At 44.2% G+C, this 23,135-nt stretch overlaps 1 protein-coding gene across 5 annotated transcripts in view; it reads right to left on the reverse strand.

Moving 5' to 3' along the window:
- Positions 1-23,135, reverse strand: part of STRBP (spermatid perinuclear RNA binding protein) — a 230,064-nt gene that overhangs the window by 134,905 nt on the left and 72,024 nt on the right. For all 5 annotated transcript variants that reach the window (XM_089662431.1, XM_089662433.1, XM_089662435.1 and 2 more), the window contains exon 3: positions 14,349-14,514. In XM_089662431.1, the coding sequence (XP_089518557.1) occupies positions 14,349-14,351 (3 nt within the window). In that variant the 5' untranslated portion in view covers positions 14,352-14,514. The remainder of the gene's footprint in view (positions 1-14,348; positions 14,515-23,135) is intronic.

The following is a 23,135-nucleotide window of genomic DNA, read 5'->3' on the forward strand; positions in this document are numbered from 1 at the left end:
GTATCAGACATCACAGGATGCTCAACACGGACTACTTGTTACCACGGTGATTTATCTTTTAGCGGATTTGCACCTCTGTACATGTGAGTATAATTTACTTTGTATTTAAGTCTATATCTCCCCGATTCATGGCCGGTAGCTACCCCTGATGAAGTTACGTGGTTTGTGACGATACATGCAGGGAGGAGCAAGGTGACAGGAGGGCCGATGTATCAGAGACATCACAGGACGCTCAACACGGACTACTTGATAGGACGCTGATGTATCTTTTAGCGGATTTGCATCTCTGTACACGTGAGTGTAATTTACTTTAGATTTAAGTCTATATCTGCCCAATTCATGGCCGGTAGCTATCCCTGATGAAGTCATAAGGTTCGTCACGATACGCGCAGGGAGGAGCAAGGTGACAGGAGGGCCGATGTATCAGACACCACAGGATGCTCAACACGGACTACTTGATACCACGGTGATTTATCTTTTAGCGGATTTGCACCTCTGTACATGTGAGTATAATTTACTTTGTATTTAAGTCTATATCTCCCAGATTCATGGCCGGTAGCTACCTATAGGTCAATACCTTGAGGGGAGGGCCCAACTTAGACACACGAGTGCAGTGGCGCACATCAAGCATCGGGAAAGCGAGTTTACTCACCAGGAAAAGGATCACAATTCAGTTCGGCTTTTGTTTACTGGAAGATTTACTTTGCACTTCGGACTACGATTGACATGTTCCACAGACTGTTTGTAGAATTATGGACTCACGTGTGCTTAGACTTGCACAAATAGATTTCATATATGTACGGTAATATTTTTTTTTTTACAACACGAGTAAAGCATTAACAGCAGCGCAAAACAACTTTCTTTTCTAGACCTTTAAAGATGTAAGGCTGGTTTTCAAAGTGGAAGCAACAAATGATCAGCGCTCTCCAGATGGTAGAACATATTTATGACTTTTGGGATATTCCTGATAAATTCAATAGGATATGGGGTAAATGGATTGAGACCCCTTGGGCTGCCATTTCTAGATTTATGAAAACACCCTTGCAAAGCGAACATGCTCTACAGCCCTGGTGCCCAACCTGTGGCCCGAGGGCCCCATGCAGCTCTTTGGTGTGGAGCTCTCAGACCTCAGCAGTCTGTAGTGGGAACTTTGATGATCTCTATTAGCTTCCTGTAGCAAGTCCCCGGTTTCCTACTGTCTTCAGCAGCATATCTCCAGTCAACGATGTATCCTGTCCACACTCTGACCATCATTTCCTCTATTAGGTCTGCAGAGCGACAGTCCTCTCAAGCATTACATTATATGGGGCCCTTTGGCACCATCAGGGGTCGCAGTTGGGGTCCCCTACAGCTTATAAATTAACAACCACTGCTCTATAGCAGGGGACTGCAAGCTTTCTAAACAAAGGGCTAGTTTGCTATCCTTCAAACTTTAGGGGACCGGACTGTGGCCAGTGGAAGAAAAGGTCCCGATGTCAGTGAGAAAAAAACAATGCCCCATCTTTGGTATCAGTGGGAGAAATTTAGCCCCATCAATTGATGTCATTGGGCCCCATTGTTGGTGTCAAGTGGAGGAATTTTGCCCCATCATTTGATGTCATTGGGCCCCATTGTTCGTGTCATTGGGATGAACTGTGCCCCGTCATTGGTTTCACTGGGAGGAATTTTGCCCCATCATTGATGTCATTTGGCCCCTTTGTTGGTGTCACTGGGACTAACTGTGCCCCATCATTGGTGTCACTGGTATGAATTTTGCCCCTTCATTGGCATCAGTGAAATAGTGCCACAAGGGCTGCATAAAAGCAAGCAAAGGGCAGCAGTTTGGAGACCACTGCTCTACAGCACTGATTCCAATTCCAGTCCAATGGGAAGATGATGGCAGATGGCCAGAACCCTCTTCTTTATGGACCTTTACTAGTAGCCGAGAGGTACTGGTGACTGGGTTGTGAGATGAGCCGGGCCATTTCTATTTCCAAAGCATTTGCAGGCACAGGGTATCTGCAGGATATCTTATGACTGATCTGCTCTCTGCTACACTGACTGACAGCTATAGGTATGCACAGGGCTGCTGATAGAAACCACAAGGCCCCATACAGCCAACTTGGCAGGGCCCCATACAGCCAACTTGGCAGGGCCCCATACAGCCAACCTGACAGGGCCGGCCGCCCACCCCCCCCCCCAAAAAAAAACAGTTTACTATGCTTCACTTGTGAATGAACACAGTGAGTGATCAGTACCAATGAAAGGAAAGGAAGAGGATGGTAAATGGAACATATTTACGGGACCCATCCCCTCTGCAGTCTCCATCCTGAAGATCCTATTGTGTACTGGCAGCTACCTGTGGGAAAGAGGGGAGGGAAGCCAGCAGCACTGTAGGGGTGGGGGCACACAGGGGGGGTTTGGGCAGCAGGGGAAAATATACGGTGCATAGGGAGGGTGATGGGTGTGGTGGGGGGCCAATTACTGGAATTGATCCCCTGTATGGCTCTTTGCAGCAGCTGAAAGCCAGCAAGAGGGAGAGAAAAAGAAGCCAGCTTTCAGCTGCTGCAGAGAGCCATAAAGGGGATCGGTTCCAGTAATTACCCCCCCCCCCCCCGCTGTACCGATCACCCTCCCTGCCCACATCCGAATCACCCAGCTGCCTGGGCCCCCCTGCTGTCCTGGGCCCTGTACAGGAGGACTGGTGGTACCCCCTTATCCATGGCCCTGGGACCACGTGACTGTGAGATCCACTTTATTCTCTCTGTACATCCTTCTTCTCTCTTTACGAAATGTAAACTGAGGAAGTGGAAAATGAAAATTGATTAAAAAAAAAAGATTTCCGTTCGCGTATTAATAAAATTTCAGTTTCTATATTAAACCGAACGTCATTTGCTTAAGCAACCGGTATTGGAAAGCCGACATATGGCTGGAGTCACCATGGGTGAGCAACTCAAGGAATGTTCAATGAGCCTTCACTTCAATTAATTATTAATGATAAAACCGACTTGGCCTGTTACTCATTAGATTCTCCTCATCTCTTTAAAGTTGCATGACGCTAATTCTTATTTTTGGGGTTTCCATTACTTTGAATGTCGGGATGAACCCATCCTGATCACATCATTTAGGCAGCTCACTTGGTTTTAGAAAAAAACAAAAATTTGCCTACTGACCGGAGCCACCGGGTTTGCCTCTGATGAATGATTTGTTCGATGTGTTTGAGTATTAGCCGCACTTTGTTATAATCATTCCTAAATCTACACTCTGGGACACTCTGGGCACAAAAGCTTCTATTTAAATATATTCCTCAATAGTCACAGAGGATATAAATCCAGTGACTCCGGGGACAAACAGCTCCGCAAGAAAAAACAGCTACACCAACCAAAGAAAAATGTCCGCACGGGTGACGAAACACATTGCAGCTACTGGCATTTCCCTTTGAGGCACATTCTTTGGGATCTGCGCTTTGGAATACCTTTCTGCATAGGCTGAGTGGACAGTCTGAACACGGCATTTACTTTGGACGGGGTGAAAAAAATAACCGACTGACTGACTATATGGCTACACAGGGAGAGGAAAACAAAACCTAGATACAAATGGAGAAACAGAAAAAGGGCGCACCGACCTACTGCATTATCGTGTAAAATAATTTATTGAACAAAAGAGGTATCATACTCACAATAGACATAAAAACACAGGCATGTCAAACTGAACAAGATGTATGATCCAAACAACATCTGAGTCCATACGATGGAACCCCGGATGACCAACTGTCTAACGCGTTTCGAGGACACAACCTCTTCCTCAGAGGAAGGGGTTGGCTCTGAGGAAGAGGTTGTGTCCTCGAAACGCGTTAGACAGTTGGTCATCCAGGGTTCCATCGTATGGATCATACATCTTGTTCAGTTTGACATGCCTGTGTTAATATGTCCATTGTGAGTATGATACCTATTTTGTTCCTTCAATAAATTATTTTAAACGATAATGCACTAGGTCGGTGCGCCCTTTTTCTGTTTCTCCATTTGTATCCAGTGTATTTGGACCACCCCCGTCTGTTGAGGGCAGCGAGCAGTGCATATTCCAGAAAATTCCAGAACATTCCTATTGGGTCTACTGGATTTTCACTACAGTGGGCGCTCGCTATACAATCTATATCTATTCCTATTGGGTCTACTGAGTCCTTTCCTAGCGCAGGAGTAAAGTGTTTGTTGTGATAGAAAACAAAACCTAACCTCCCATCCCGGATCATTCCCCAAGTAAAACCACCCACAGAGGTGGGAAAAGGGGCATATCCACCGAGAGGTACCAGCAGAGCTAGCAGGGGCACTTACAGTAGCACTGTCAGGTGGCGCACCTTATGATCGATTGAGCACCGGCACTTCAACTGGGACATTATGTATTAAGTTTTACAGGACTGGTTTCATTTGAGCACTAGCACTTTCAACATTTGGACACTATCTATTTATTTTCACAGGACTGATTTCATACGCAAACACCGCATGCGCAGTTTAGCGGCGGTTGCAAAGCATTAAAAACGCCCCACAAACGGCTAGAATGAAGTTTGAATGGCGTTAACGCTACGCAAACGCCCCGCAACCGCGTTGCAACTGCACCGCAAGCGCCGGCCGGGCGTTTGCGGAGCGGCACCATAGACTTGAATAGGAGGCTTCAACTCCTCCTGACTCGACCAGAGGCGTCCGTTTTGCCGCGACGCGATGCTAATGCTCCTGTGTGAACAGCACCATGTGCTGCAATGTGTAGAATTTTCACAGGCGTTTGGAAAGCGGTAAAAACGCTTCCCAAACGCCTGTCTGCCGCTTTCAAACAAGGCTAGGGTGAATGTAGCCTTGAGGTTTGGAGCCCTACAATTGTCCGGATTACAGCTAGTTTTTGGAATTATCCAACGGGTGTTCATCCATCTATCATTGGGGGGGGCCAGTTCGATCCCTTTGACGTCATAAAGTGTCCAGGTCCATGGCATGCGTCTGGAATTTGCATTGCGCATTTTGACCAGTCCTTAACTGGGGGTCAATTTGATCAGGTAAGAGGCAACATATTTTGGGTGTTGGTGATGGTGGATGTTCTTCATCTTCTTGACCAGATTTGAAGCATTCATGACAACATTGATGTCCCAAGTAAAGAGGGGCTTATTTCACGTTCTATCTCCTTTTCATTTATTCCATGTATTTCCATTAACGTTTTGGTTATATGTAGAGCTGCACTTTTATGTTTTATTATTTGGAATGCTAATTGGAGCAGAACTCGGTGTCTCAAGTCAAGCTACTTTGGGGGGAATATAGGCAGTTATGAAGATTTCTATTAAAATGAGAAACACTCAACCAGTCGGGGTTTCAGCTGCTTCTGATGTCAAGCAAATGTAATGCAAATACAACGGCCTACATACAACACGGACTAGATAAAATTTGGATAGATTTGTATTTGTGTCTCGTAGATGAAGCAAAATATCTACGGCAAAGATACTCTGCAAATGTAACCAAGGCAAAAAGCCAACAGGTCGTGTCAACGTCGTGTGACCCATAAACATATCACCCTGGTAAATAGGCTCCGTACTCTCACCAGTAACCTTGGAAAAATCTTTGATAATTTTAAATATCTCTTAACCACTTCCCGTCTGGCCCATTGTCGATAAACGGCCGGAAGGGAGTGCTGCTGATGCGGGTGGACGTTCCTAAAAGTCCCCCGCATCCATTGCCTGTGTGCGCTCCATGGGAGCACGCTGCACCGCAAATCGGTGCCTGCCGTGTCCTTTGGCTGTGTCCTCCTGCGTGTGGTCATGATTCATGTGATCGCTGATTGGCCAATCAGTGATCAGATGAACAGTAGTACAGAAGATGTCACTTCCTGACATCATTGCTTAGTACTTGTGAAATCTGTGAATGATCAGAGCGGTCACATGGTACAGGGCTATTCACAACAGCCTTGTACCATGTGACAAGCTGTGACCAACCACAGCTCGAACAGTATTTCTCAATGGCTGAAGAAGAAGAAATGGTTGTGAAATCTGTGAATGATCACAGAGATCACATGGTACAGGGCTATTCACAACAGCCTTGTACCATGTGACAAGCTGTGACCAATCACAGCTCTCACAGTATTTCTCAATGGCTGAAGTAGAAGAAATGGTTGTGAAATCTGTGAATGATCACAGAGATCACATGGTACAGGGCTATTCGCAACAGCCTTGTACCATGTGACAAGCTGTGACCAATCACAGCTCTCACAGTATTTCTCAATGGCTGAAGAAGAAGAAATGGTTGCGAAATCTGTGAATGATCACAGAGATCACATAGTACAGGGCTATTCACAACAGCCGTGTACCATGTGACCAGCTGTGATCAATCACAGCTCTCACAGTATTTCTCAATGGCTGCAGGAATGCAGCCAGAGAGGAGAAATGATTGATTTTACAGCCTTTATGGGTGTAAAAGCAAATCAGTGTAAAAAAAGAAAACAAAATCTTCATCACCCCCCACAAGTAGTACAGTGTCACTATGGTGACCCTGTACTGCTAGGGTGACAGTATGTTAAAAAAAAAAAAAAAGCCATAAATAATATAAAAAAAAATAAAATGTAAAAATGTTTTTTGAAAAATTATAATTTTTGGTTATAAACTAATTTGGGTTATTTTTTTTTTATTAAAAAGATAGACGAATACATTTGGGCCAAGATTTATGAAGAAAGATTATTTATTTGCAAAATTTTATAAGAAAAACACTTTTTTTTCAAAATGTTTGGACTTTTTCATTTACCGGTATATAGAAAAAAAACAAAATGAAGTTTGATCTGTCTCCAAAAAATGCTAAAAAATACATATGGGTCCATTGTTGCATGACCGCGCAATTGTCATTTAAAGTGTGATAGCGCTGAAAGCTGAAAAGTGGCCTGGACTGGAAGGGGGGTGAAAGCGTCCGGACTGGAAGGGGGGTGAAAGCGTCCGGACTGGAAGGGGGGTGAAAGCGTCCGGACTGGAAGGGGGGTGAAAGCGTCCGGACTGGAAGGGGGGTGAAAGCGTCCGGACTGGAAGGGGGGTGAAAGCGTCCGGACTGGAAGGGGGGTGAAAGCGTCCGGACTGGAAGGGGGGTGAAAGCGTCCGGACTGGAAGGGGGGTGAAAGCGTCCGGACTGGAAGGGGGGTGAAAGCGTCCGGACTGGAAGGGGGGTGAAAGCGTCCGGACTGGAAGGGGGGTGAAAGCGTCCGGACTGGAAGGGGGGTGAAAGCGTCCGGACTGGAAGGGGGGTGAAAGCGTCCGGACCGGAAGGGGGTGAAAGCGTCCGGACCGGAAGGGGGGTGAAAGCGTCCGGACCGGAAGAGGGTGAAAGCGTCCGGACCGGAAGGGGGTGAAAGCGTCCGGACCGGAAGGGGGTGAAAGTGTCCGAACTGGAAGGGTGGGAAAGTGTCCGGACTTGAAGTGGTTAAACTGAGTTTGTCCTCTTTGACCTTCCCAGATGCAGAAGCAGATACCTTCTTTCAGAATACCGATCTCCAATATCCTTCATCCCTCTCGTGACCAGAAGAGACTGAAGTGGAGATGCCGAGACCACATTTAGCAGATCTGTCTGCATCATTTAACTTGGCAATAGGTGCTCCTTCACAGTTGTAGTCTTCTGCACTTACGGAGCGCCCCCAAACAATGTACTGCAGACGGGCAGCCCATACAGGCACCGCGATGTACGTCTTCCGGGTAGAGGCCACGTTCTCAGTTTCTGATGTTTTCTCAGAACCAGGAGCCGTTTTCTGCAGTTCCCTCTTTGTGCTGGAAGAGCGCTCCTGGGACATGAACATTGCCCGCCCAGCAACATGCCACGTGTGGGCGTTAAAGCCAGTTATGGGTTACTGGGGCATAAAGGAGTTTATAAACCTGAATTTATAACAGTTTACGAGGCGGCATCAAAAGGTTTGGAGACTAATTTTGTAACACGCCAACAGATGTCAGCACAGGGCTGCACACGCACAGTCACAGGGAGCACTGACCTTCGTAAGTCAGTGTGCCAAAAGACACAGTCCTACGTACGTCGGGAGCTGTGCAGCTGGTGCTATTCTGACCACGTGCATTACCACGTCTGCTATTTCATCATGGACAGCAAGTTAGAACAAAGAGCAAACGTGAAATTCTGAGTAAAACCCACAGGCCCAAATTTCAGCACCGGTAATTGTTCTGGATGTGAAGGACGGGTCATTCACAGCACGCTGATGGTGTTCTTGGCAGACTTCGAAGCGGTGTTCCTTCAGGGATTGATCACAAGTTGCCAAATGGTTTCAACATTTTCGGGGGTTGAGCACAAGATGCCGAATGGTTTCAACATTTTTGGGGGTTGAGCACAAGTTGCCAAATGGTTTCAACATTTTCGGGGGTTGAGCACAAGTTGCCAAATGGTTTCAACATTTTCGGGGGTTGAGCACAAGTTGTCAAATGGTTTCAACATTTTCGGGGGTTGAGCACAAGTTGCCAAATGGTTTCAACATTTTCGGGGGTTGAGCACAAGTTGCCAAATGGTTTCTAAATTTTTGGGGGTTGAGCACAAGTTGCCGAAAGGTTTCAACATTTTCGGGGGTTGAGCACAAGAAGCTGAATGGTTTCAACATTTTCGGGGGTTGAGCACAAGTTGCCGAAAGGATTCAACATTTTTGGGGATTAAGCACAAGAAGCTGAATGGTTTCAACATTTTCGGGGGTTGAGCACAAGTTGCCAAATGGTTTCAACATTTTCAGGGGTTGAGCACAAGTTGCCAAATGGTTTCAACATTTTCGGGGGTTGAGCACAAGTTGCCGAATGGTTTCAACATTTTTGGGGATTAAGCACAAGAAGCTGAATGGTTTCAACATTTTCGGGGGTTGAGCACAAGTTGCCAAATGGTTTCAACATTTTCGGGGGTTGAGCACAAGTTGCCAAATGGTTTCAACATTTTCGGGGGTTGAGCACAAGTTGCCAAATGGTTTCAACATTTTCGGGGGTTGAGCACAAGTTGCCGAATGGTTTCAACATTTTTGGGGATTAAGCACAAGAAGCTGAATGGTTTCAACATTTTCGGGGGTTGAGCACAAGTTGCCAAATGGTTTCAACATTTTCGGGGGTTGAGCACAAGTTGCCAAATGGTTTCAACATTTTTGGGGATTAAGCACAAGAAGCTGAATGGTTTCAACATTTTCGGGGGTTGAGCACAAGTTGCCGAAAGGTTTCAACATTTTTGGGGATTAAGCACAAGAAGCTGAATGGTTTCAACATTTTCGGGGGTTGAGCACAAGTTGCCAAATGGTTTCAACATTTTCGGGGGTTGAGCACAAGTTGCCAAATGGTTTCAACATTTTCGGGGGTTGAGCACAAGATGCCAAATGGTTTCAACATTTTTGGGGGTTGAGCTCGTTGAAGGTTCCTGATCTCTCGTCGTCTTCCAGAGATGATCATCCACTCTTGAAGCCACTCAGAACACCTTGAAAGACTGATTGCAGCATCGCCATTGCAGTAAAACTTGCTGATTCATGTCAAACGTCCCTGTGACAGATTTGTCCAGTTTAACGCAGAATTTTTCAGATTTGCTCTTGGTTATAACTTGCTGTCCATGATGAAATAGCAGATGTGGTAACACACGTGGTCAGCACACAGGACAATATCTTCTGGCAGGGCCTAGTGCATTACCTTCTAAAAATTAGATTTATTGAATAAAAGTAGTATACTCAAAAAAGCATAAAATCAAAGGCACATCAAAAAAGACAGCATGGTCCAATCCCCCTAGATGGTGGCTTTTGGGGGACTGTAGGCCTCCAAAATGGCTGATGTGTTTGCTGGCTCTGAGAAAGAGGTTCTGCCTCGAAACGCGTCAACCATTTGGAGGCCTACAGTCCCCCAACAGCCACCATCTAGAGAGATTGGACCATTCTGTTTTTTTGTGATGTGCCTTTGATTTTATTCTTTTGTCAGTATACTACTTTTATTCAATAAATCACATTTTTTTTTTAGACGGTAATGCACTAGGCCCATGCGCCCTCCATTTCTTTGCACACAGCTCCGTTGGATTTTACCTGGTCTGTTGAGGGCAGCAAGGCTTGCATTCCCAAAAAAATACTCCATGTGGGGTTACTGACATTGTGGAGCTCATCATCTAGCGCAGGAGTTTCAGCATTCATGCTTTTTTAAGGTCTTCTGAGCACACTGACTTATGATGGTCGGTGCTCCCTGTGATGTGTAGCCTTGTGTTGCCATCTGTTGGGGTGTTACGAAACTAGTTTAGAAACTTTTTGATGCCAACCTTGTAGGTCAGGTAAATATAAAATAATGCAAATTAATATTTTGTCATTTAAATTCCAGCCATAGGCTACTGGAAAAAAAAAAAAGGCTGTTTATAGAGCTCAATAGCTAAAGCTAAAATTTATAGGGAGCCTAAAAGCAAATCGCTACGGACAACACAAACAGTCAGCCAATCCTGTGTCGTGGGTACATACGGCATTTAATATTTTTTTTTTGTAAAAGCAAAGATTATACATTCACAGTAAAAAAAAAAACTGGAATGAAACATTTTTTTTTGTAACAGACACTTTCTTAGTCAAATAATCTGCTGCACAATGGAGACTTTTCTATTCAGAGGCAGAGTGTTCAAAGACGTCGACTGCAGGCCTTGAAGTCAGCTTACTATGGCAATAACAGCCGTACAGTACCAGTCCCACTGTCTGGGGCGCACTATTCTGAGGCTGAGAATACAGAAAGATTTTGCTGAGTCGCATGACGGAACAATGAAGGTCACGACAAAAAAAGAATTCTAAAATCCGTCTGTGCACAAGCGGCCTGCAGTATTAATTTTTAAAAGTCACCTTGAATTTCAAAACTGCTTACTGCCGAGGTACTGATCAGAAAATGCTCATCGTAAAATCTCCTTTGGCTTTACTCAATAATTCATGCAGTTCAGCCTCGGAAAAAAACTCCATCCTGCAGTTCCCAGCTCCGTAATCACAAAATATTCCAATCAGGGTTCAAATCGCTCGCCTCGGACATACCTCAGGTGTGGCTTCTAAAATGACATTCCAAAATTAAATGTCTTTGCCCCTAAAGCCGTGGGAAATTGAACTGGCATTGGTTATGTCCAACAACATGGGCAGAGATGGAGAAACATTTCTGTATGCCTGATATGTATCTCCCTGGTGCCCAACATGCGACCTTCTGGCACTTCCTATGGGGCTCTGATGACCATCGTAGACCGAAATCTTGTGGTTTCCTTACCCAGGTGCTCACTTAGGCCGGTGAATTAAAAGTATTCTATAGAATGGATTTCAGGAGTTAAATGGCTGGGTTTACTTGTTTCACATTATGTAACTCTTTTTCTGATGAGTCACAAGAAATTTTTAAGTGGACATAATGTGAGAACACGGATTAGGAACTCAGAGCATGTCCCCAGTCTCCAACTCCTCTTATGGCATGCCCCCAGTCCCCAACATCTCCTATAGCATGCCCCCAGTCCCCAACATCTCCTATAGCATGCCCCCAGTCTCCAACATCTCCTATAGCATGCCCCTAGGCTCCAACATCTCCTACAACATGCCCCCAGTCTCCAACATCTCCTATAGCATGCCCCTAGGCTCCAACATCTCCTACAACATGCACCCAGTCTTCAACATCTCCTATAGCATGTCCAAAGTCTCCCACATCTCCTATAGCATGTCCCCAGTCTCCCACATCTCCTATAGCATGTCCCCAGTCTCCCACATCTCCTATAGCATGCCCCCAATCCCCAACATCTCCTATAGCATGCCGCCAGTCCCCAACATCTCCTATAGCATGCCCCCAATCCCCAACATCTCCTATAGCATGCCCCCAGCCTCCAACATCTCCTTATAGCATGCCCCCAGTCCCCAACATCTCCTATAGCATGCCCCCAGTCCCCAACATCTCCTATAGCATGCCCCCAGTCCCCAACATCTCCTATAGCATGTCCCCAGTCCCCAACATCTCCTATCGCATGCCCCCAGTCCCCAACATCTCCTATAGCATGTCCCCAGTCTCCAACATCTCCTATAGCATGCCCCCAGCCTCCAATATCTCCTATAGCATGCCCCCAGCCTCCAATATCTCCTTATAGCATGCCCCCAGTCCCCAACATCTCCTATAGCATGTCCCCAGTCTCCAACATCTCCTATAGCATGCCCCCAGCCTCCAACATCTCCTATAGCATGCCCCCAGTCCCCAACATCTCCTATCGCATGCCCCCAGTCCCCAACATCTCCTATAGCATGTCCCCAGCCTCCAATATCTCCTTATAGCATGCCCCCAAACCCCAACATCTCCTATAGCATGCCCCCAGCCTCCAATATCTCCTTATAGCATGCCCCCAAACCCCAACATCTCCTATAGCATGCCCCCAGCCTCCAACATCTCCTATAGCATGCCCCCAGTCCCCAACATCTCCTATAGCATGTCCCCAGTCTCCAACATCTCCTATAGCATGTCCCCAGTCTCCAACATCTCCTATAGCATGCCCCCAGCCTCCAACATCTCCTACAACATGCACCAAGTCTTCAACATCTCCTATAGCATGTCCCCAGTCTCCCACATCTCCTATAGCATGTCCCCCGCCTCCAACATCTCCTACAGCATGCACTCAGTCTACATCATCTCCTATAGCATGTCCCCAGTCTCCAGCAACTATTATTATACAGGATTTACTTTACATAGCGCCAACAGTTTGCACAGCGCATATAGCATGCTCCCAGTCTCCAACTACGGTAGCATATCCTCAGTCTCCAACAACTCCTCAAGCATGTCCCCAGTTTACAACAACTACTATAGCAAGTACTCTGTCTCCATCAAGTGCTATAGCATGTCCCCAACAACTCAAAGGACACCCAGAGTTTCCAACAACTCCTAAAGCATGCTACTATAGCATGTCCGCAGTCACCAACAACTCCGATGGAATGCCCCCAGTCTCCAACAACTCCTATAGCATGTCCCCAATTTCCAACAACTAGTATAGAATGTCCCCAGTCATCAACATCTCCTTTAGCATGTCCCCAGTCTCCAACAACTCCTATAGCATGTCCCCAGTCTCCAACAACTCCTAGAGCATGTCCCCGGTTTCCAACAACTAGTATAGCATGTCCCCAGTCTTCAACATCTTCTATAGCATGTCCCCAGCCTCCAATATCTCCTATAGAATGTCCCCAGTCTCCAACAACTCATATTGCATGTCTCCAGCCTCCAACATCTCCTGTAGCATGTCCCCAGTCTCCAACAACTACTATAGTATTTCCCATTTTCCAACAACCCCTATAGCATGTCCCCAGTCTCCAACAACTCCTATAGCATATCCCCGGTTTCCAACAACTCCTGTAGCATGTCCCCAGTCTCCAACAACTCCTATAGCATATCCCCGGTTTCCAACAACTCCTGTAGCATGTCCCCAGTCTCCAACAACTCCTATAGCATGTCCCCAGTCTCCTACAACTCCTATAGCATGTCCCGGTTTCCAACAACTCCTATAGCATGTCCCCAGTTTTCAACAACTCCTGTAGCATGTCCCCGGTTTCCAACAACTCCTATAGCATGTCCTCAGTCTCCAACAACTCCTATAGCATTGTACCCGGTTTCCAACAAGTATGGCATGTCCCCAGTCTTCAACTCCTATAGCATTCCCCCAGTCTCCAACAACTCCAAAAAGCATATTTAGTCATGAATGCTCTCTGTAGCATGCCAGTAGTTTATGGCCATCACCGTGAGCATGTCTTCAGCAGTCTCTGACAGCCTTCTGTAGCCATATAGAATATTATGGGCGCCCCTTGCCGATGTTAGTGCCCACCACCACTGATCTATGCATATATATATATATATATATATATATATATATATATATATATATATATATATATATATATATATATATATATACACACACACACACACAGTAAAGTATGCCATATAATAAGTTGCTAAGAGACAGACTGTCAATCAAACCAAAACATCACAAATTAGGTTTGCAAACTGAGCTCTGACATACACTTTAAAGCAAGTCTTTACATATGATCACAGATATACCTTCGCTTGGAATAAAAAAAAAAAAAAAAAAGAAAAAATTAAAGAAAAAAAATTAAAAAAGAAAAAAAAAGGGGGGGGGGTTTCTCATTTTTACATCACAATCAAACAAATCTTAGCAGGACACGGATTTTCTTACTTCCCTGGGGTTGCATGTCCCCATGGCACACCGAACATTAGCAGTATCCATTTAGCGGTCGGTGAAAGCTCCAATTGTCTGCGCACAATTAACTCACTGATGCCCACAGAACAGTGGCACCTTGTACGAAGGAAGCGTGTTACGTTCTAAATAAAATCCTTCTGTCTGCACTAGAAAATGAAGAAAACGACCATTTACCATGCTTATGAATGGATTTCAGTGTTGCCTCTCCAATTCCCTCCTCTGTGCAGGTATCCGCAGGAAAGCCTGTGTGTAGTTCAGCCTCCACATACGTTTCCAGGTCCCCACCAGCATCAGATGTTCATTCAGCCAGTTTAACACGTTGACAGCATCACATATAACCCTGCAGAGACAGAAAACAGTCCACCAGATTATACCGGACCTTAGGAAACAACACCGCATTGTTACCTTGTTTTAGAAAACGCAATGTATCACCGTGTACTTTTCTTTTTTTTTTATCCAGGTATATTTTTGGAACACGATCAAAAGGAACAACTAACCGCGCTCAACCCGATATTATTATTATACAGTATTTATATAGCGCCAAAGGGTATGCTCAGCGCTGTACAGTAGCGAGGGGGACAGAACATGAGACAAGACAGTAACAATACAATACACGAGGGGTTCGAGGGCCCTGCTCTTTCGAGCTCACAATCTAGGAGATATCCCGTTGGGCTCACGAAAAGGTGTTGGCGCTCAGACTGCTATCCAGTCAACATTCAAAATAGTCATCACTCCACGGGATATGAAGCTTTTATTCATGCATAGGTTTAAAAGCCATGTACAGAGCCCCCCCCCCTACGTGTTTCAGTCATAGTTGCTGAAAAAGGCTATTAACCCCTTTGCACCGACACCTCCCGGCCCTTTAAGAGGTTTCAGAAGCTGAGAGGTAGGGCAGGGTTTTAGGGTCATGTGACCGCCATGATTCGCGGTCACGTGATCGGAAAAGGTCCCGATCGCAAGGCGAGACCTTTCCGTGAGTCACGGACATATGCGCTGGGAGCGCGCTTTCAGCACATATGTATTTTCAAATGGTACGCAAATATGCGGCCGCTCGGCGTCTGGAGGTTAAGGCCAAACCGCATACGTTCTGTACATGTCTTAACCCCATACATCAATAAAAGCTTCATATCTTTAACCGCTTCCTGCACAGGCCACCTCTGGCATTTCTCTCCTACATGTAAAAATCTTTTTTTTCCTAGAAAATGATATATATATACACACACACACACACACACACACACATTTATATATATATATATATACAGTCAGGTCCATAAATATTGGGACATCGACACAATTCTAACATTTTTGGCTCTATACACCACCACAATGGATTTGAAATGAAATGAACAAGATGTGCTTTAACTGCAGACTGTCAGCTTTAATTTGAGGGTATTTACATCCAAATCAGGTGAACAGTGTAGGAATTACAACAGTTTGCATATGTGCCTCCCACTTGTTAAGGGACCAAAAGTAATGGGACAAAATAATATTCATAAATCAAACTTTCACTTTTTAATACTTGGTTGCAGATCCTTTGCAGTCAATTACAGCCTGAAGTCTGGAACGCATAGACATCACCAGACGCTGGGTTTCATCCCTGGTGATGCTCTGCCAGGCCTCTACTGCAACTGTCTTCAGTTCCTGCTTGTTCTTGGGACATTTTCCCTTCAGTTTTGTCTTCAGCAAGTGAAATGCATGCTCAATCAGATTCAGGTCAGGTGATTGACTTGGCCATTGCATAACATTCCACTTCTTTCCCTTAAAAAACTCTTTGGTTGCTTTTGCAGTCTGCTTTGGGTCATTGTCCATCTGCACTGTGAAGCGGCGTCCAATGAGTTGTGAAGCATTTGGCTGAATATGAGCAGATAATATTGCCTGAAACACTTCAGAATTCATCCGGCTGCTTTTGTCAGCAGTCACATCATCAATAAATACAAGAGAAGCAGTTCCATTGGCAGCCATACATGCCCACGCCATGACACTACCACCACCATGCTTCACTGATGAGGTGGTATGCTTAGGATCATGAGCAGTTCCTTTCCTTCTCCATACTCTCTCTTCCCATCACTCTGGTACAAGTTGATGTCGGTCTCATCTGTCCATAGGATGTTGTTCCAGAACTGTGAAGGCTTTTTTACATGTCGTTTGGCAAACTCTAATCTGGCCTTCCTGTTTTTGAGGCTCACCAATGGTTTCCATCTTGTGGTGAACCCTCTGTATTCACTCTGGTGAAGTCTTCTCTTGATTGTTGACTTTGACACACATACACCTACCTCCTGGAGAGTGTTCTTGATCTGGCCAACTGTTGTGAAGGGTGTTTTCTTCACCAGGGAAAGAGTTCTTCGGTCATCCACCACAGTTGTTTTCCATGGTCTTCCGGGTCTTTTGGTGTTGCTGAGCTCACCGATGCGTTCCTTCTTTTTAAGAATGTTCCAAACAGTTGTTTTGGCCACGCCTAATGTTTTTGCTATCTCTCTGATGGGTTTGTTTTGTTTTTTCAGCCTAATGATGGCTTGCTTCACTGATAGTGACAGCTCTTTGGATCTCATCTTGAGAGTTGACAGCAACAGATTCCAAATGCAAATAGCACACTTGAAATGAACTCTGGACCTTTTATCTGCTCATTGTAATTGGGATAATGAGTGAATAACACACACCTGGCAATGGAGCAGCTGAGAAGCCAATTGTCCCATTACTTTTGGTCCCTTAACAAGTGCGAGGCACATATGCAAACTGTTGTAATTCCTACACTGTTCACCTGATTTGGATGTAAATACCCTCAAATTAAAGCTGACAGTCTGCAGTTAAAGCACATCTTGTTTGTTTCATTTCAAATCCATTGTGTTGGTGTATAGAGCCAAAAATGTTAGAATTGTGTCGATGTCCCAATATTTATGGTCCTGACTGTACATATATATATATATATACATATACATACACATACACACTACATATGCCATACACCGTATAGTAGAGACCCTAGAGTAGGGGGGTCAAACTGGCGGCCTCCAGCTGTTGCGAAACTACAAGTCCCATGCCTTTGGGAGTCACGCTTCTAATTCATCCCAAAGGTGTTCTATGGGGTTGAGGTCAGGACTCTGTGCAGGCCAGTCAAGTTCCTCCACCCCAAACTGGCTCCTCCATGTCTTTATGGACCTTGCTTTGTGCACTGGTGCGCAGTCATGTTGGAACAGGAAGGGGCCATCCCCAAACTCTTCCCACAAAGTTGGGAGCATGAAATTGTCCAAAATGTTGCCTTAAGAGTTCCCTTCACTGGAAATAGGGGGCCAAGCCCACCCCCTGAAAAACATCCCCACACCATAATCTCCCCTCCACCAAACTTTACACAAGCTGTTCTACAAACGACCAATTACGTAAAAAATTCACTCCACATCTTGTCAATGTTTTGTCACCTCTAAGAGAGTTTCTAAAGAAGACTTTAAATGGGAATCTCAGACTAAAGCCGTTGACAAAATGGAACAGCTCAATGCTGATGCTGGAGGATTAGCATACTAAGCTATGTCAATGGAAGTGACAATTCAGGAGGATGCCTCCAAACTAGGTCTTTGTGTTGCTGAAAGAAGAGAAACAATATTTTATGGCTCTAAATTACTGACAGAGACAACCTATGCCCATATAAAAAAAAGAAGATGCAGGTCATTGGTGGATACATATATTGGTAATAAGTAATAGATCTTATATCCACTCCAGGCGGGGGTACAAAGGACGATACGATACCAAAAAAAAAAAATATGATATTGTACTGACTTGCAACCCAGTATGATTCCAGTTGCTAATACACTTGAAGACAAGGGCAAGCATTCAACATCCAAGGGCATTTAATCATGTCCAGTGACCCCGTAGGATATTAGACAATGGAAAGTTCACATGGCTACTAACCCTTAATGTTAGCATCCCCCAGGTAATACTTAATAGCTGGACAGAGTAAAAAGGTTCATGACCTCTGACAGCAGAGAAGAGTTTTGGAAGCCTCAGAAAGCTAGTTATTATGCATGATCTAATCGGCAGAATCAAGAGGCTGATGGTTCTAAATCCACGAGGAATAAATTGGTAAAACCAAAATGCAAAGAGGGGACATGGGAGTTGAGCAATATCAACCGAGCCTGGTCTGTAGCTCAATGGTCAGGAATGAGATTAGACAGAGGAAATGGTGCAAAAAAAGGTTCATATTTTCCAACAGAAGAGAAGGGTTTTGGAACTTTCAGAAAACTAGTTATTATGGATGATCGGATCAGCAGATACAAGAGGAAACATGAGAGTTGAAGAACTTAAACTTAACCAAGTCTATATCCCAATGGCCAAGAATGAGATGAGAGTGAGAAAATGGTAGAGCAAAAACATTCATGTCCTCCAACAGCAGAGCAGAGTTTTGGAATTCTTAGAAATCTAGTTATTATGGATGATCGGATCAGCAGATACAAGAGGAAACATGAGTTGAAGAACCTAAACAGAACCAAATCTATATCCCAATGGCCAAGAATGAGATGAGAGTGAGGAAATGGTAGGGCAAAAACGTTCATATTCTCCAACAGATGAGAAGGGTTTTGGAACTTTCAGAAAACTAGTTATTATGGATGATCGGATCAGCAGATACAAGAGGAAACATGAGAGTTGAAGAACTTAAACTTAACCAAGTCTATATCCCAATGGCCAAGAATGAGATGAGAGTGAGAAAATGGTAGAGCAAAAACATTCATGTCCTCCAACAGCAGAGCAGAGTTTTGGAATTCTTAGAAATCTAGTTATTATGGATGATCAGACCAGCAAAAGCAAACATGAAAGTTCAGGAACCTATACAGAACCATGTCTATATCCCAATGGCTGGGAATGAGTTAAGACTGAGGAAATGTTGAAGGTAAAACATTTCAAGTTCTCTCCAACAGCAGAGCATAGTTTTGGAACTTTCAGAAAGTTAGTTAATATGAATGGTCAGATCAGCAGAAGCAAGATGCTGATGGTTTCTAAATCCACAAGGAATAAATTGATAATACCAAAATCCACAGAGGGCACATGGGAGTTGAGGAATATAAACAGAGCATGGTCTATAGCCCAACAGCTAATAATGAGATCAGAATGAAGAAACGGTAAAGTGATAATTATCGAATTCTCCAACAGAAGGGAAGGGTTTTGGAACTTTCAGAAAACTAGTCATTATGGATGATCAGATCAGCAGAAACAAGGAAAACATGGGAGTTGAAGAACCTAAAGAGAATCAAGTCTATATCCCAATGGCCAGGAAAGAGATAAGATTGAGGAAATGAAAGGGCAATATCGTTCATGACCTCCAACAGCAGAGCAGAGTTTTGGAACTTTCAGAAAGCTAGTTATTATGGATGATTGGACCAGCAAAAGCAAACATGGAATGTGAGGAACCTAAACAGAATCAAGTGTATATCCCAATGGCTAGGAACGAGATACGATTGAGCAAATGAAAGGACAAAATCATTCATGTCCTCCAACAGCAGAGCAGATTTTTGGAACTTTCAGAAAGTGAGTTATTATGGATGATCAGATCAGCAAAAGCAAACATGGAAATTGAGGAACCTAAACAGAACCAGGTCTATATCCCAATGCTGGGAATGAGATACGTTTGAGGAAATGGTAAAGTTAAATCATTTAAGTCCTCTCCAACAGCAGAGCAGAGTTTCGGAACTTTTCAGAAAGTTAGCTATTACAGATGACCAGATCAGCAGAAGCAGGATGCTGGTGGTTTCTAAATTCATGAGGATTAGACAACTAAAAAACAAATTTCAGAGATAAAGCATAGAAGTTGAGGAATGAGAAAACAACCTGGTAGTTATACCAATGGCCACAAACAAAGTCAGACTGAGGAAAAGGTAGAGTAAAATGCTCATGTCTTCCAACAGTAGAGAAGACTTTTGGAACTTTCAGAAAGCTAGTTATGATTTAGCAGAAACAAAAAGGAAACGTGGGGGTTGAGGAACCTAAACAGAAGTAGGTCTATATCCCAATGGCTGGGAAGGTAATCAGATTGAAGAAATGGTGCTCAATGTCCACAGAAGAATCATGCTTCTGACTGATCAGCAGAAGCAAGAAGCTGGTGGTTTCTAAATCCAGGAAGAATAGATTGATAAAAGCAAAATCCACAGAAGACATATGGGAATTGAGGAATATAAACAGAGAATAGTCTATATCCCAACAGCCAGGAATGAGATCAAACTGAAGAAATGGTAAGCTTTTGGAAAACTGGTTATAGTGGATGATCGGATCAGCAGATACAAGAGGTAACATAGGAAACAGACCCAAGTCTATATCCCAATGGCCAGTAATGAGAAACATTGAGGAAATGGTAAAGCAAAAGTGTTCATGTCCTCCAACAGCTGAGCAGACTTTTGGAACTTTCAGAAAGCTGATGGATGATTTGACCAGCAAAAGGAAACATGGCAGTTGAGGAACCTAAACAGAACCATGTCAATATCCCAATGGCTGTGAATGAGAAAAGACTGAGGAAATGGTAAAAAAGTGTTCATGTCCTCCAACAGCTGAGCAGACTTTTGGAACTTTCAGAAAGCTTATGGATGATTGGACCAGCAAAAGCAAACATGGTAGTTGAGGAACCTAAACAGAACCATGTCTATATTCCAATGGGTGGGAATGAGATAGGATTGAGGAAATGGTAAAGCAAAAGTGTTCATGTCCTACAACAGCTGAGCAGACTTTTGGAACTTTCAGAAAGCTTACGGATGATTGGACCAGCAAAAGCAAACATGGTAGTTGAGGAACCTAAACAGAACCATGTCTATATCCCAATGGCTGTGAATGAGAAAAGACTGAGGAAATGGTAAAAAAGTGTTCATGTCCTACAACAGCTGAGCAGACTTTTGGAACTTTCAGAAAGCTTATGGATGATTGGACCAGCAAAAGCAAACATGGTAGTTGAGGAACCTAAACAGAACCATGTCTATATTCCAATGGGTGGGAATGAGATAGGATTGAGGAAATGGTAAAGCAAAAAAGTGTTCATGTCCTACCACAGCTGAGCAGACTTTTGGAACTTTCAGAAAGCTTATGAATGATTGGACCAGCAAAAGCAAACATGGAAGTTGAGGAACCTAAACAGAACCATGTCTATATTCCAATGGCTGGGAATGAGAAAAGATTGAAATGGTAAAGCAAAAGTGTTCATGTCCTACAACAGCTAAGCAGACTTTTGGAATTTTTCAGAACGTTAGTTACTACAGATGACCAGATCAGCAGAAGCAGGATGTTGGTGGTTTCTAATTCATGAGGATTAGACTGCTAAAAAACAAATTTCACAGACAAAGCATAGAAGTTGAGGAATGTGAAAAGAACCTGGTAGTTATCCCCAATGGCCAGAAACAAGGTCAGACTGAGGAACCGGTACAGTAAAATGCTCATGTCTTCCAACAGTAAAGAAGAGTTTTGGACCTTTCAGAAAGCTAGTTATTATTTAGCAGAAACAAAACGGAAACGGAGGGGTTGAGGAACCTAAAAACAGAAGTAGGTCTATACCCCAATGGTCGGGAAGGTAATCAGATTGAAGAAATGGTGCTCACAGACTCATCATGCTTCTGACTGCAAGGAGCCTATAAATCCACCTGTACCGCCTATGGCAAAAGATCTTTTCATGCCAGATTATATTACAGCTGTGGGCTGCTATGAACATTTTCCAAAACACTGGATGAGGGACATAAGAAGCCCCACACAAAGATCATGACACGTGTAGTCAGAAAAACTGACTACATAAGATTCCGCCAACCCCGGATTTATTTAGCCGTTTAAAGATTCGGTAAAACAGTTCCTTCCAACTAAAAGGTTAGAGCAGATACATACATTAGACTCGATGTCTCTTCGGAATCATGCATAATTTACGGCAATCTAAAAAAAATGTACAATTTAAATTTAATTTCCTTAAAGGCAGGCAAGTGCGTGTATACAAAAACAAAATGACAAAACATTAATGCTGCTTCCTCTAGAAGTTCAGACTGGCTAATGCAGTTACTTCCAAACAGAAGTTTAGAGCAGATACATACTGTACTTTAGAGCAATCTAAAAGTAATATTTGATTTTTTAATATCCCAAAAGTCAGACAGGGCAAATTAAAAAAAAAAAAAAAAAAAAAGTTTCAAAAGATAAACGCAAGCAAAAATAAAAAGTTATATAGAACAAGCGGTATAAACAAAGCCAAAAAAAGAAAAATTACCTACGTACGTTCCTGTTTTGGGGGATAGGAGAATCAAAAGTGGGAACACCATAATACTAACCACTTGATCTCCGGAAGGTTTTACGCCCACTTCGTGAGCAGGCAATTTTTTGCCCTTTAGCACTGCACTACTTTAACTGGTAATTGCGTGGTCGTGGAACATGGCGCAAAGGAAATTGATATTGCTTCGAATCCCAACCAAGGCACCACCTGCCTACAGTTTGCATGTTCTCCCGAGTAGTCCGGTTTCCTCCCACACTCCAAAGACATGCTGGTAGGTTAATTGGCCCTAGTATGTGTATGTATGAATGGGCCTTAGATGTTACGCCCCTTGAGGGTTAGAGACCTTACCCTGGGTTCACATCTGTGCGGGTGGTGCCGCTGCGGACCCGCACGAAAATCGGTGCGGCTGCACCACCCGAACAGAGAATTGCGGACCCGCAGGCGGTTGCCATTAGTTCTAATGGCACGCCGCCCGCACTGGAAAATGCAGCCATATTGGGAACCGAGGTTCCAGTGCGGGCTGCGTTTTCCAAAGAAGTGCAGGGACTTCTTTCCTTGCGTGTCATGGGCATCGGAGTCCATTCAAATGAATGGGCTCTTGTGCCCGTGCAAAACGTGGCCCGCACAGCCGTAGAGATGTGAACTGGGGGTTAGATTGTACGTCCCTTGAGGGTTAGAGACCTCAGATTGTACACCCCTTGAGGGTTAGATATCCTAGATTGCACGCCCCTTCAGGGTTAGATATCCTA

This window comes from Staurois parvus, unplaced genomic scaffold, assembly GCF_062004578.1.
Source record: "Staurois parvus isolate SC_StPar_1 unplaced genomic scaffold, SC_StPar_1.0 ptg001475l, whole genome shotgun sequence".
NCBI classification, from domain to species: Eukaryota; Metazoa; Chordata; class Amphibia; order Anura; family Ranidae; genus Staurois; species Staurois parvus.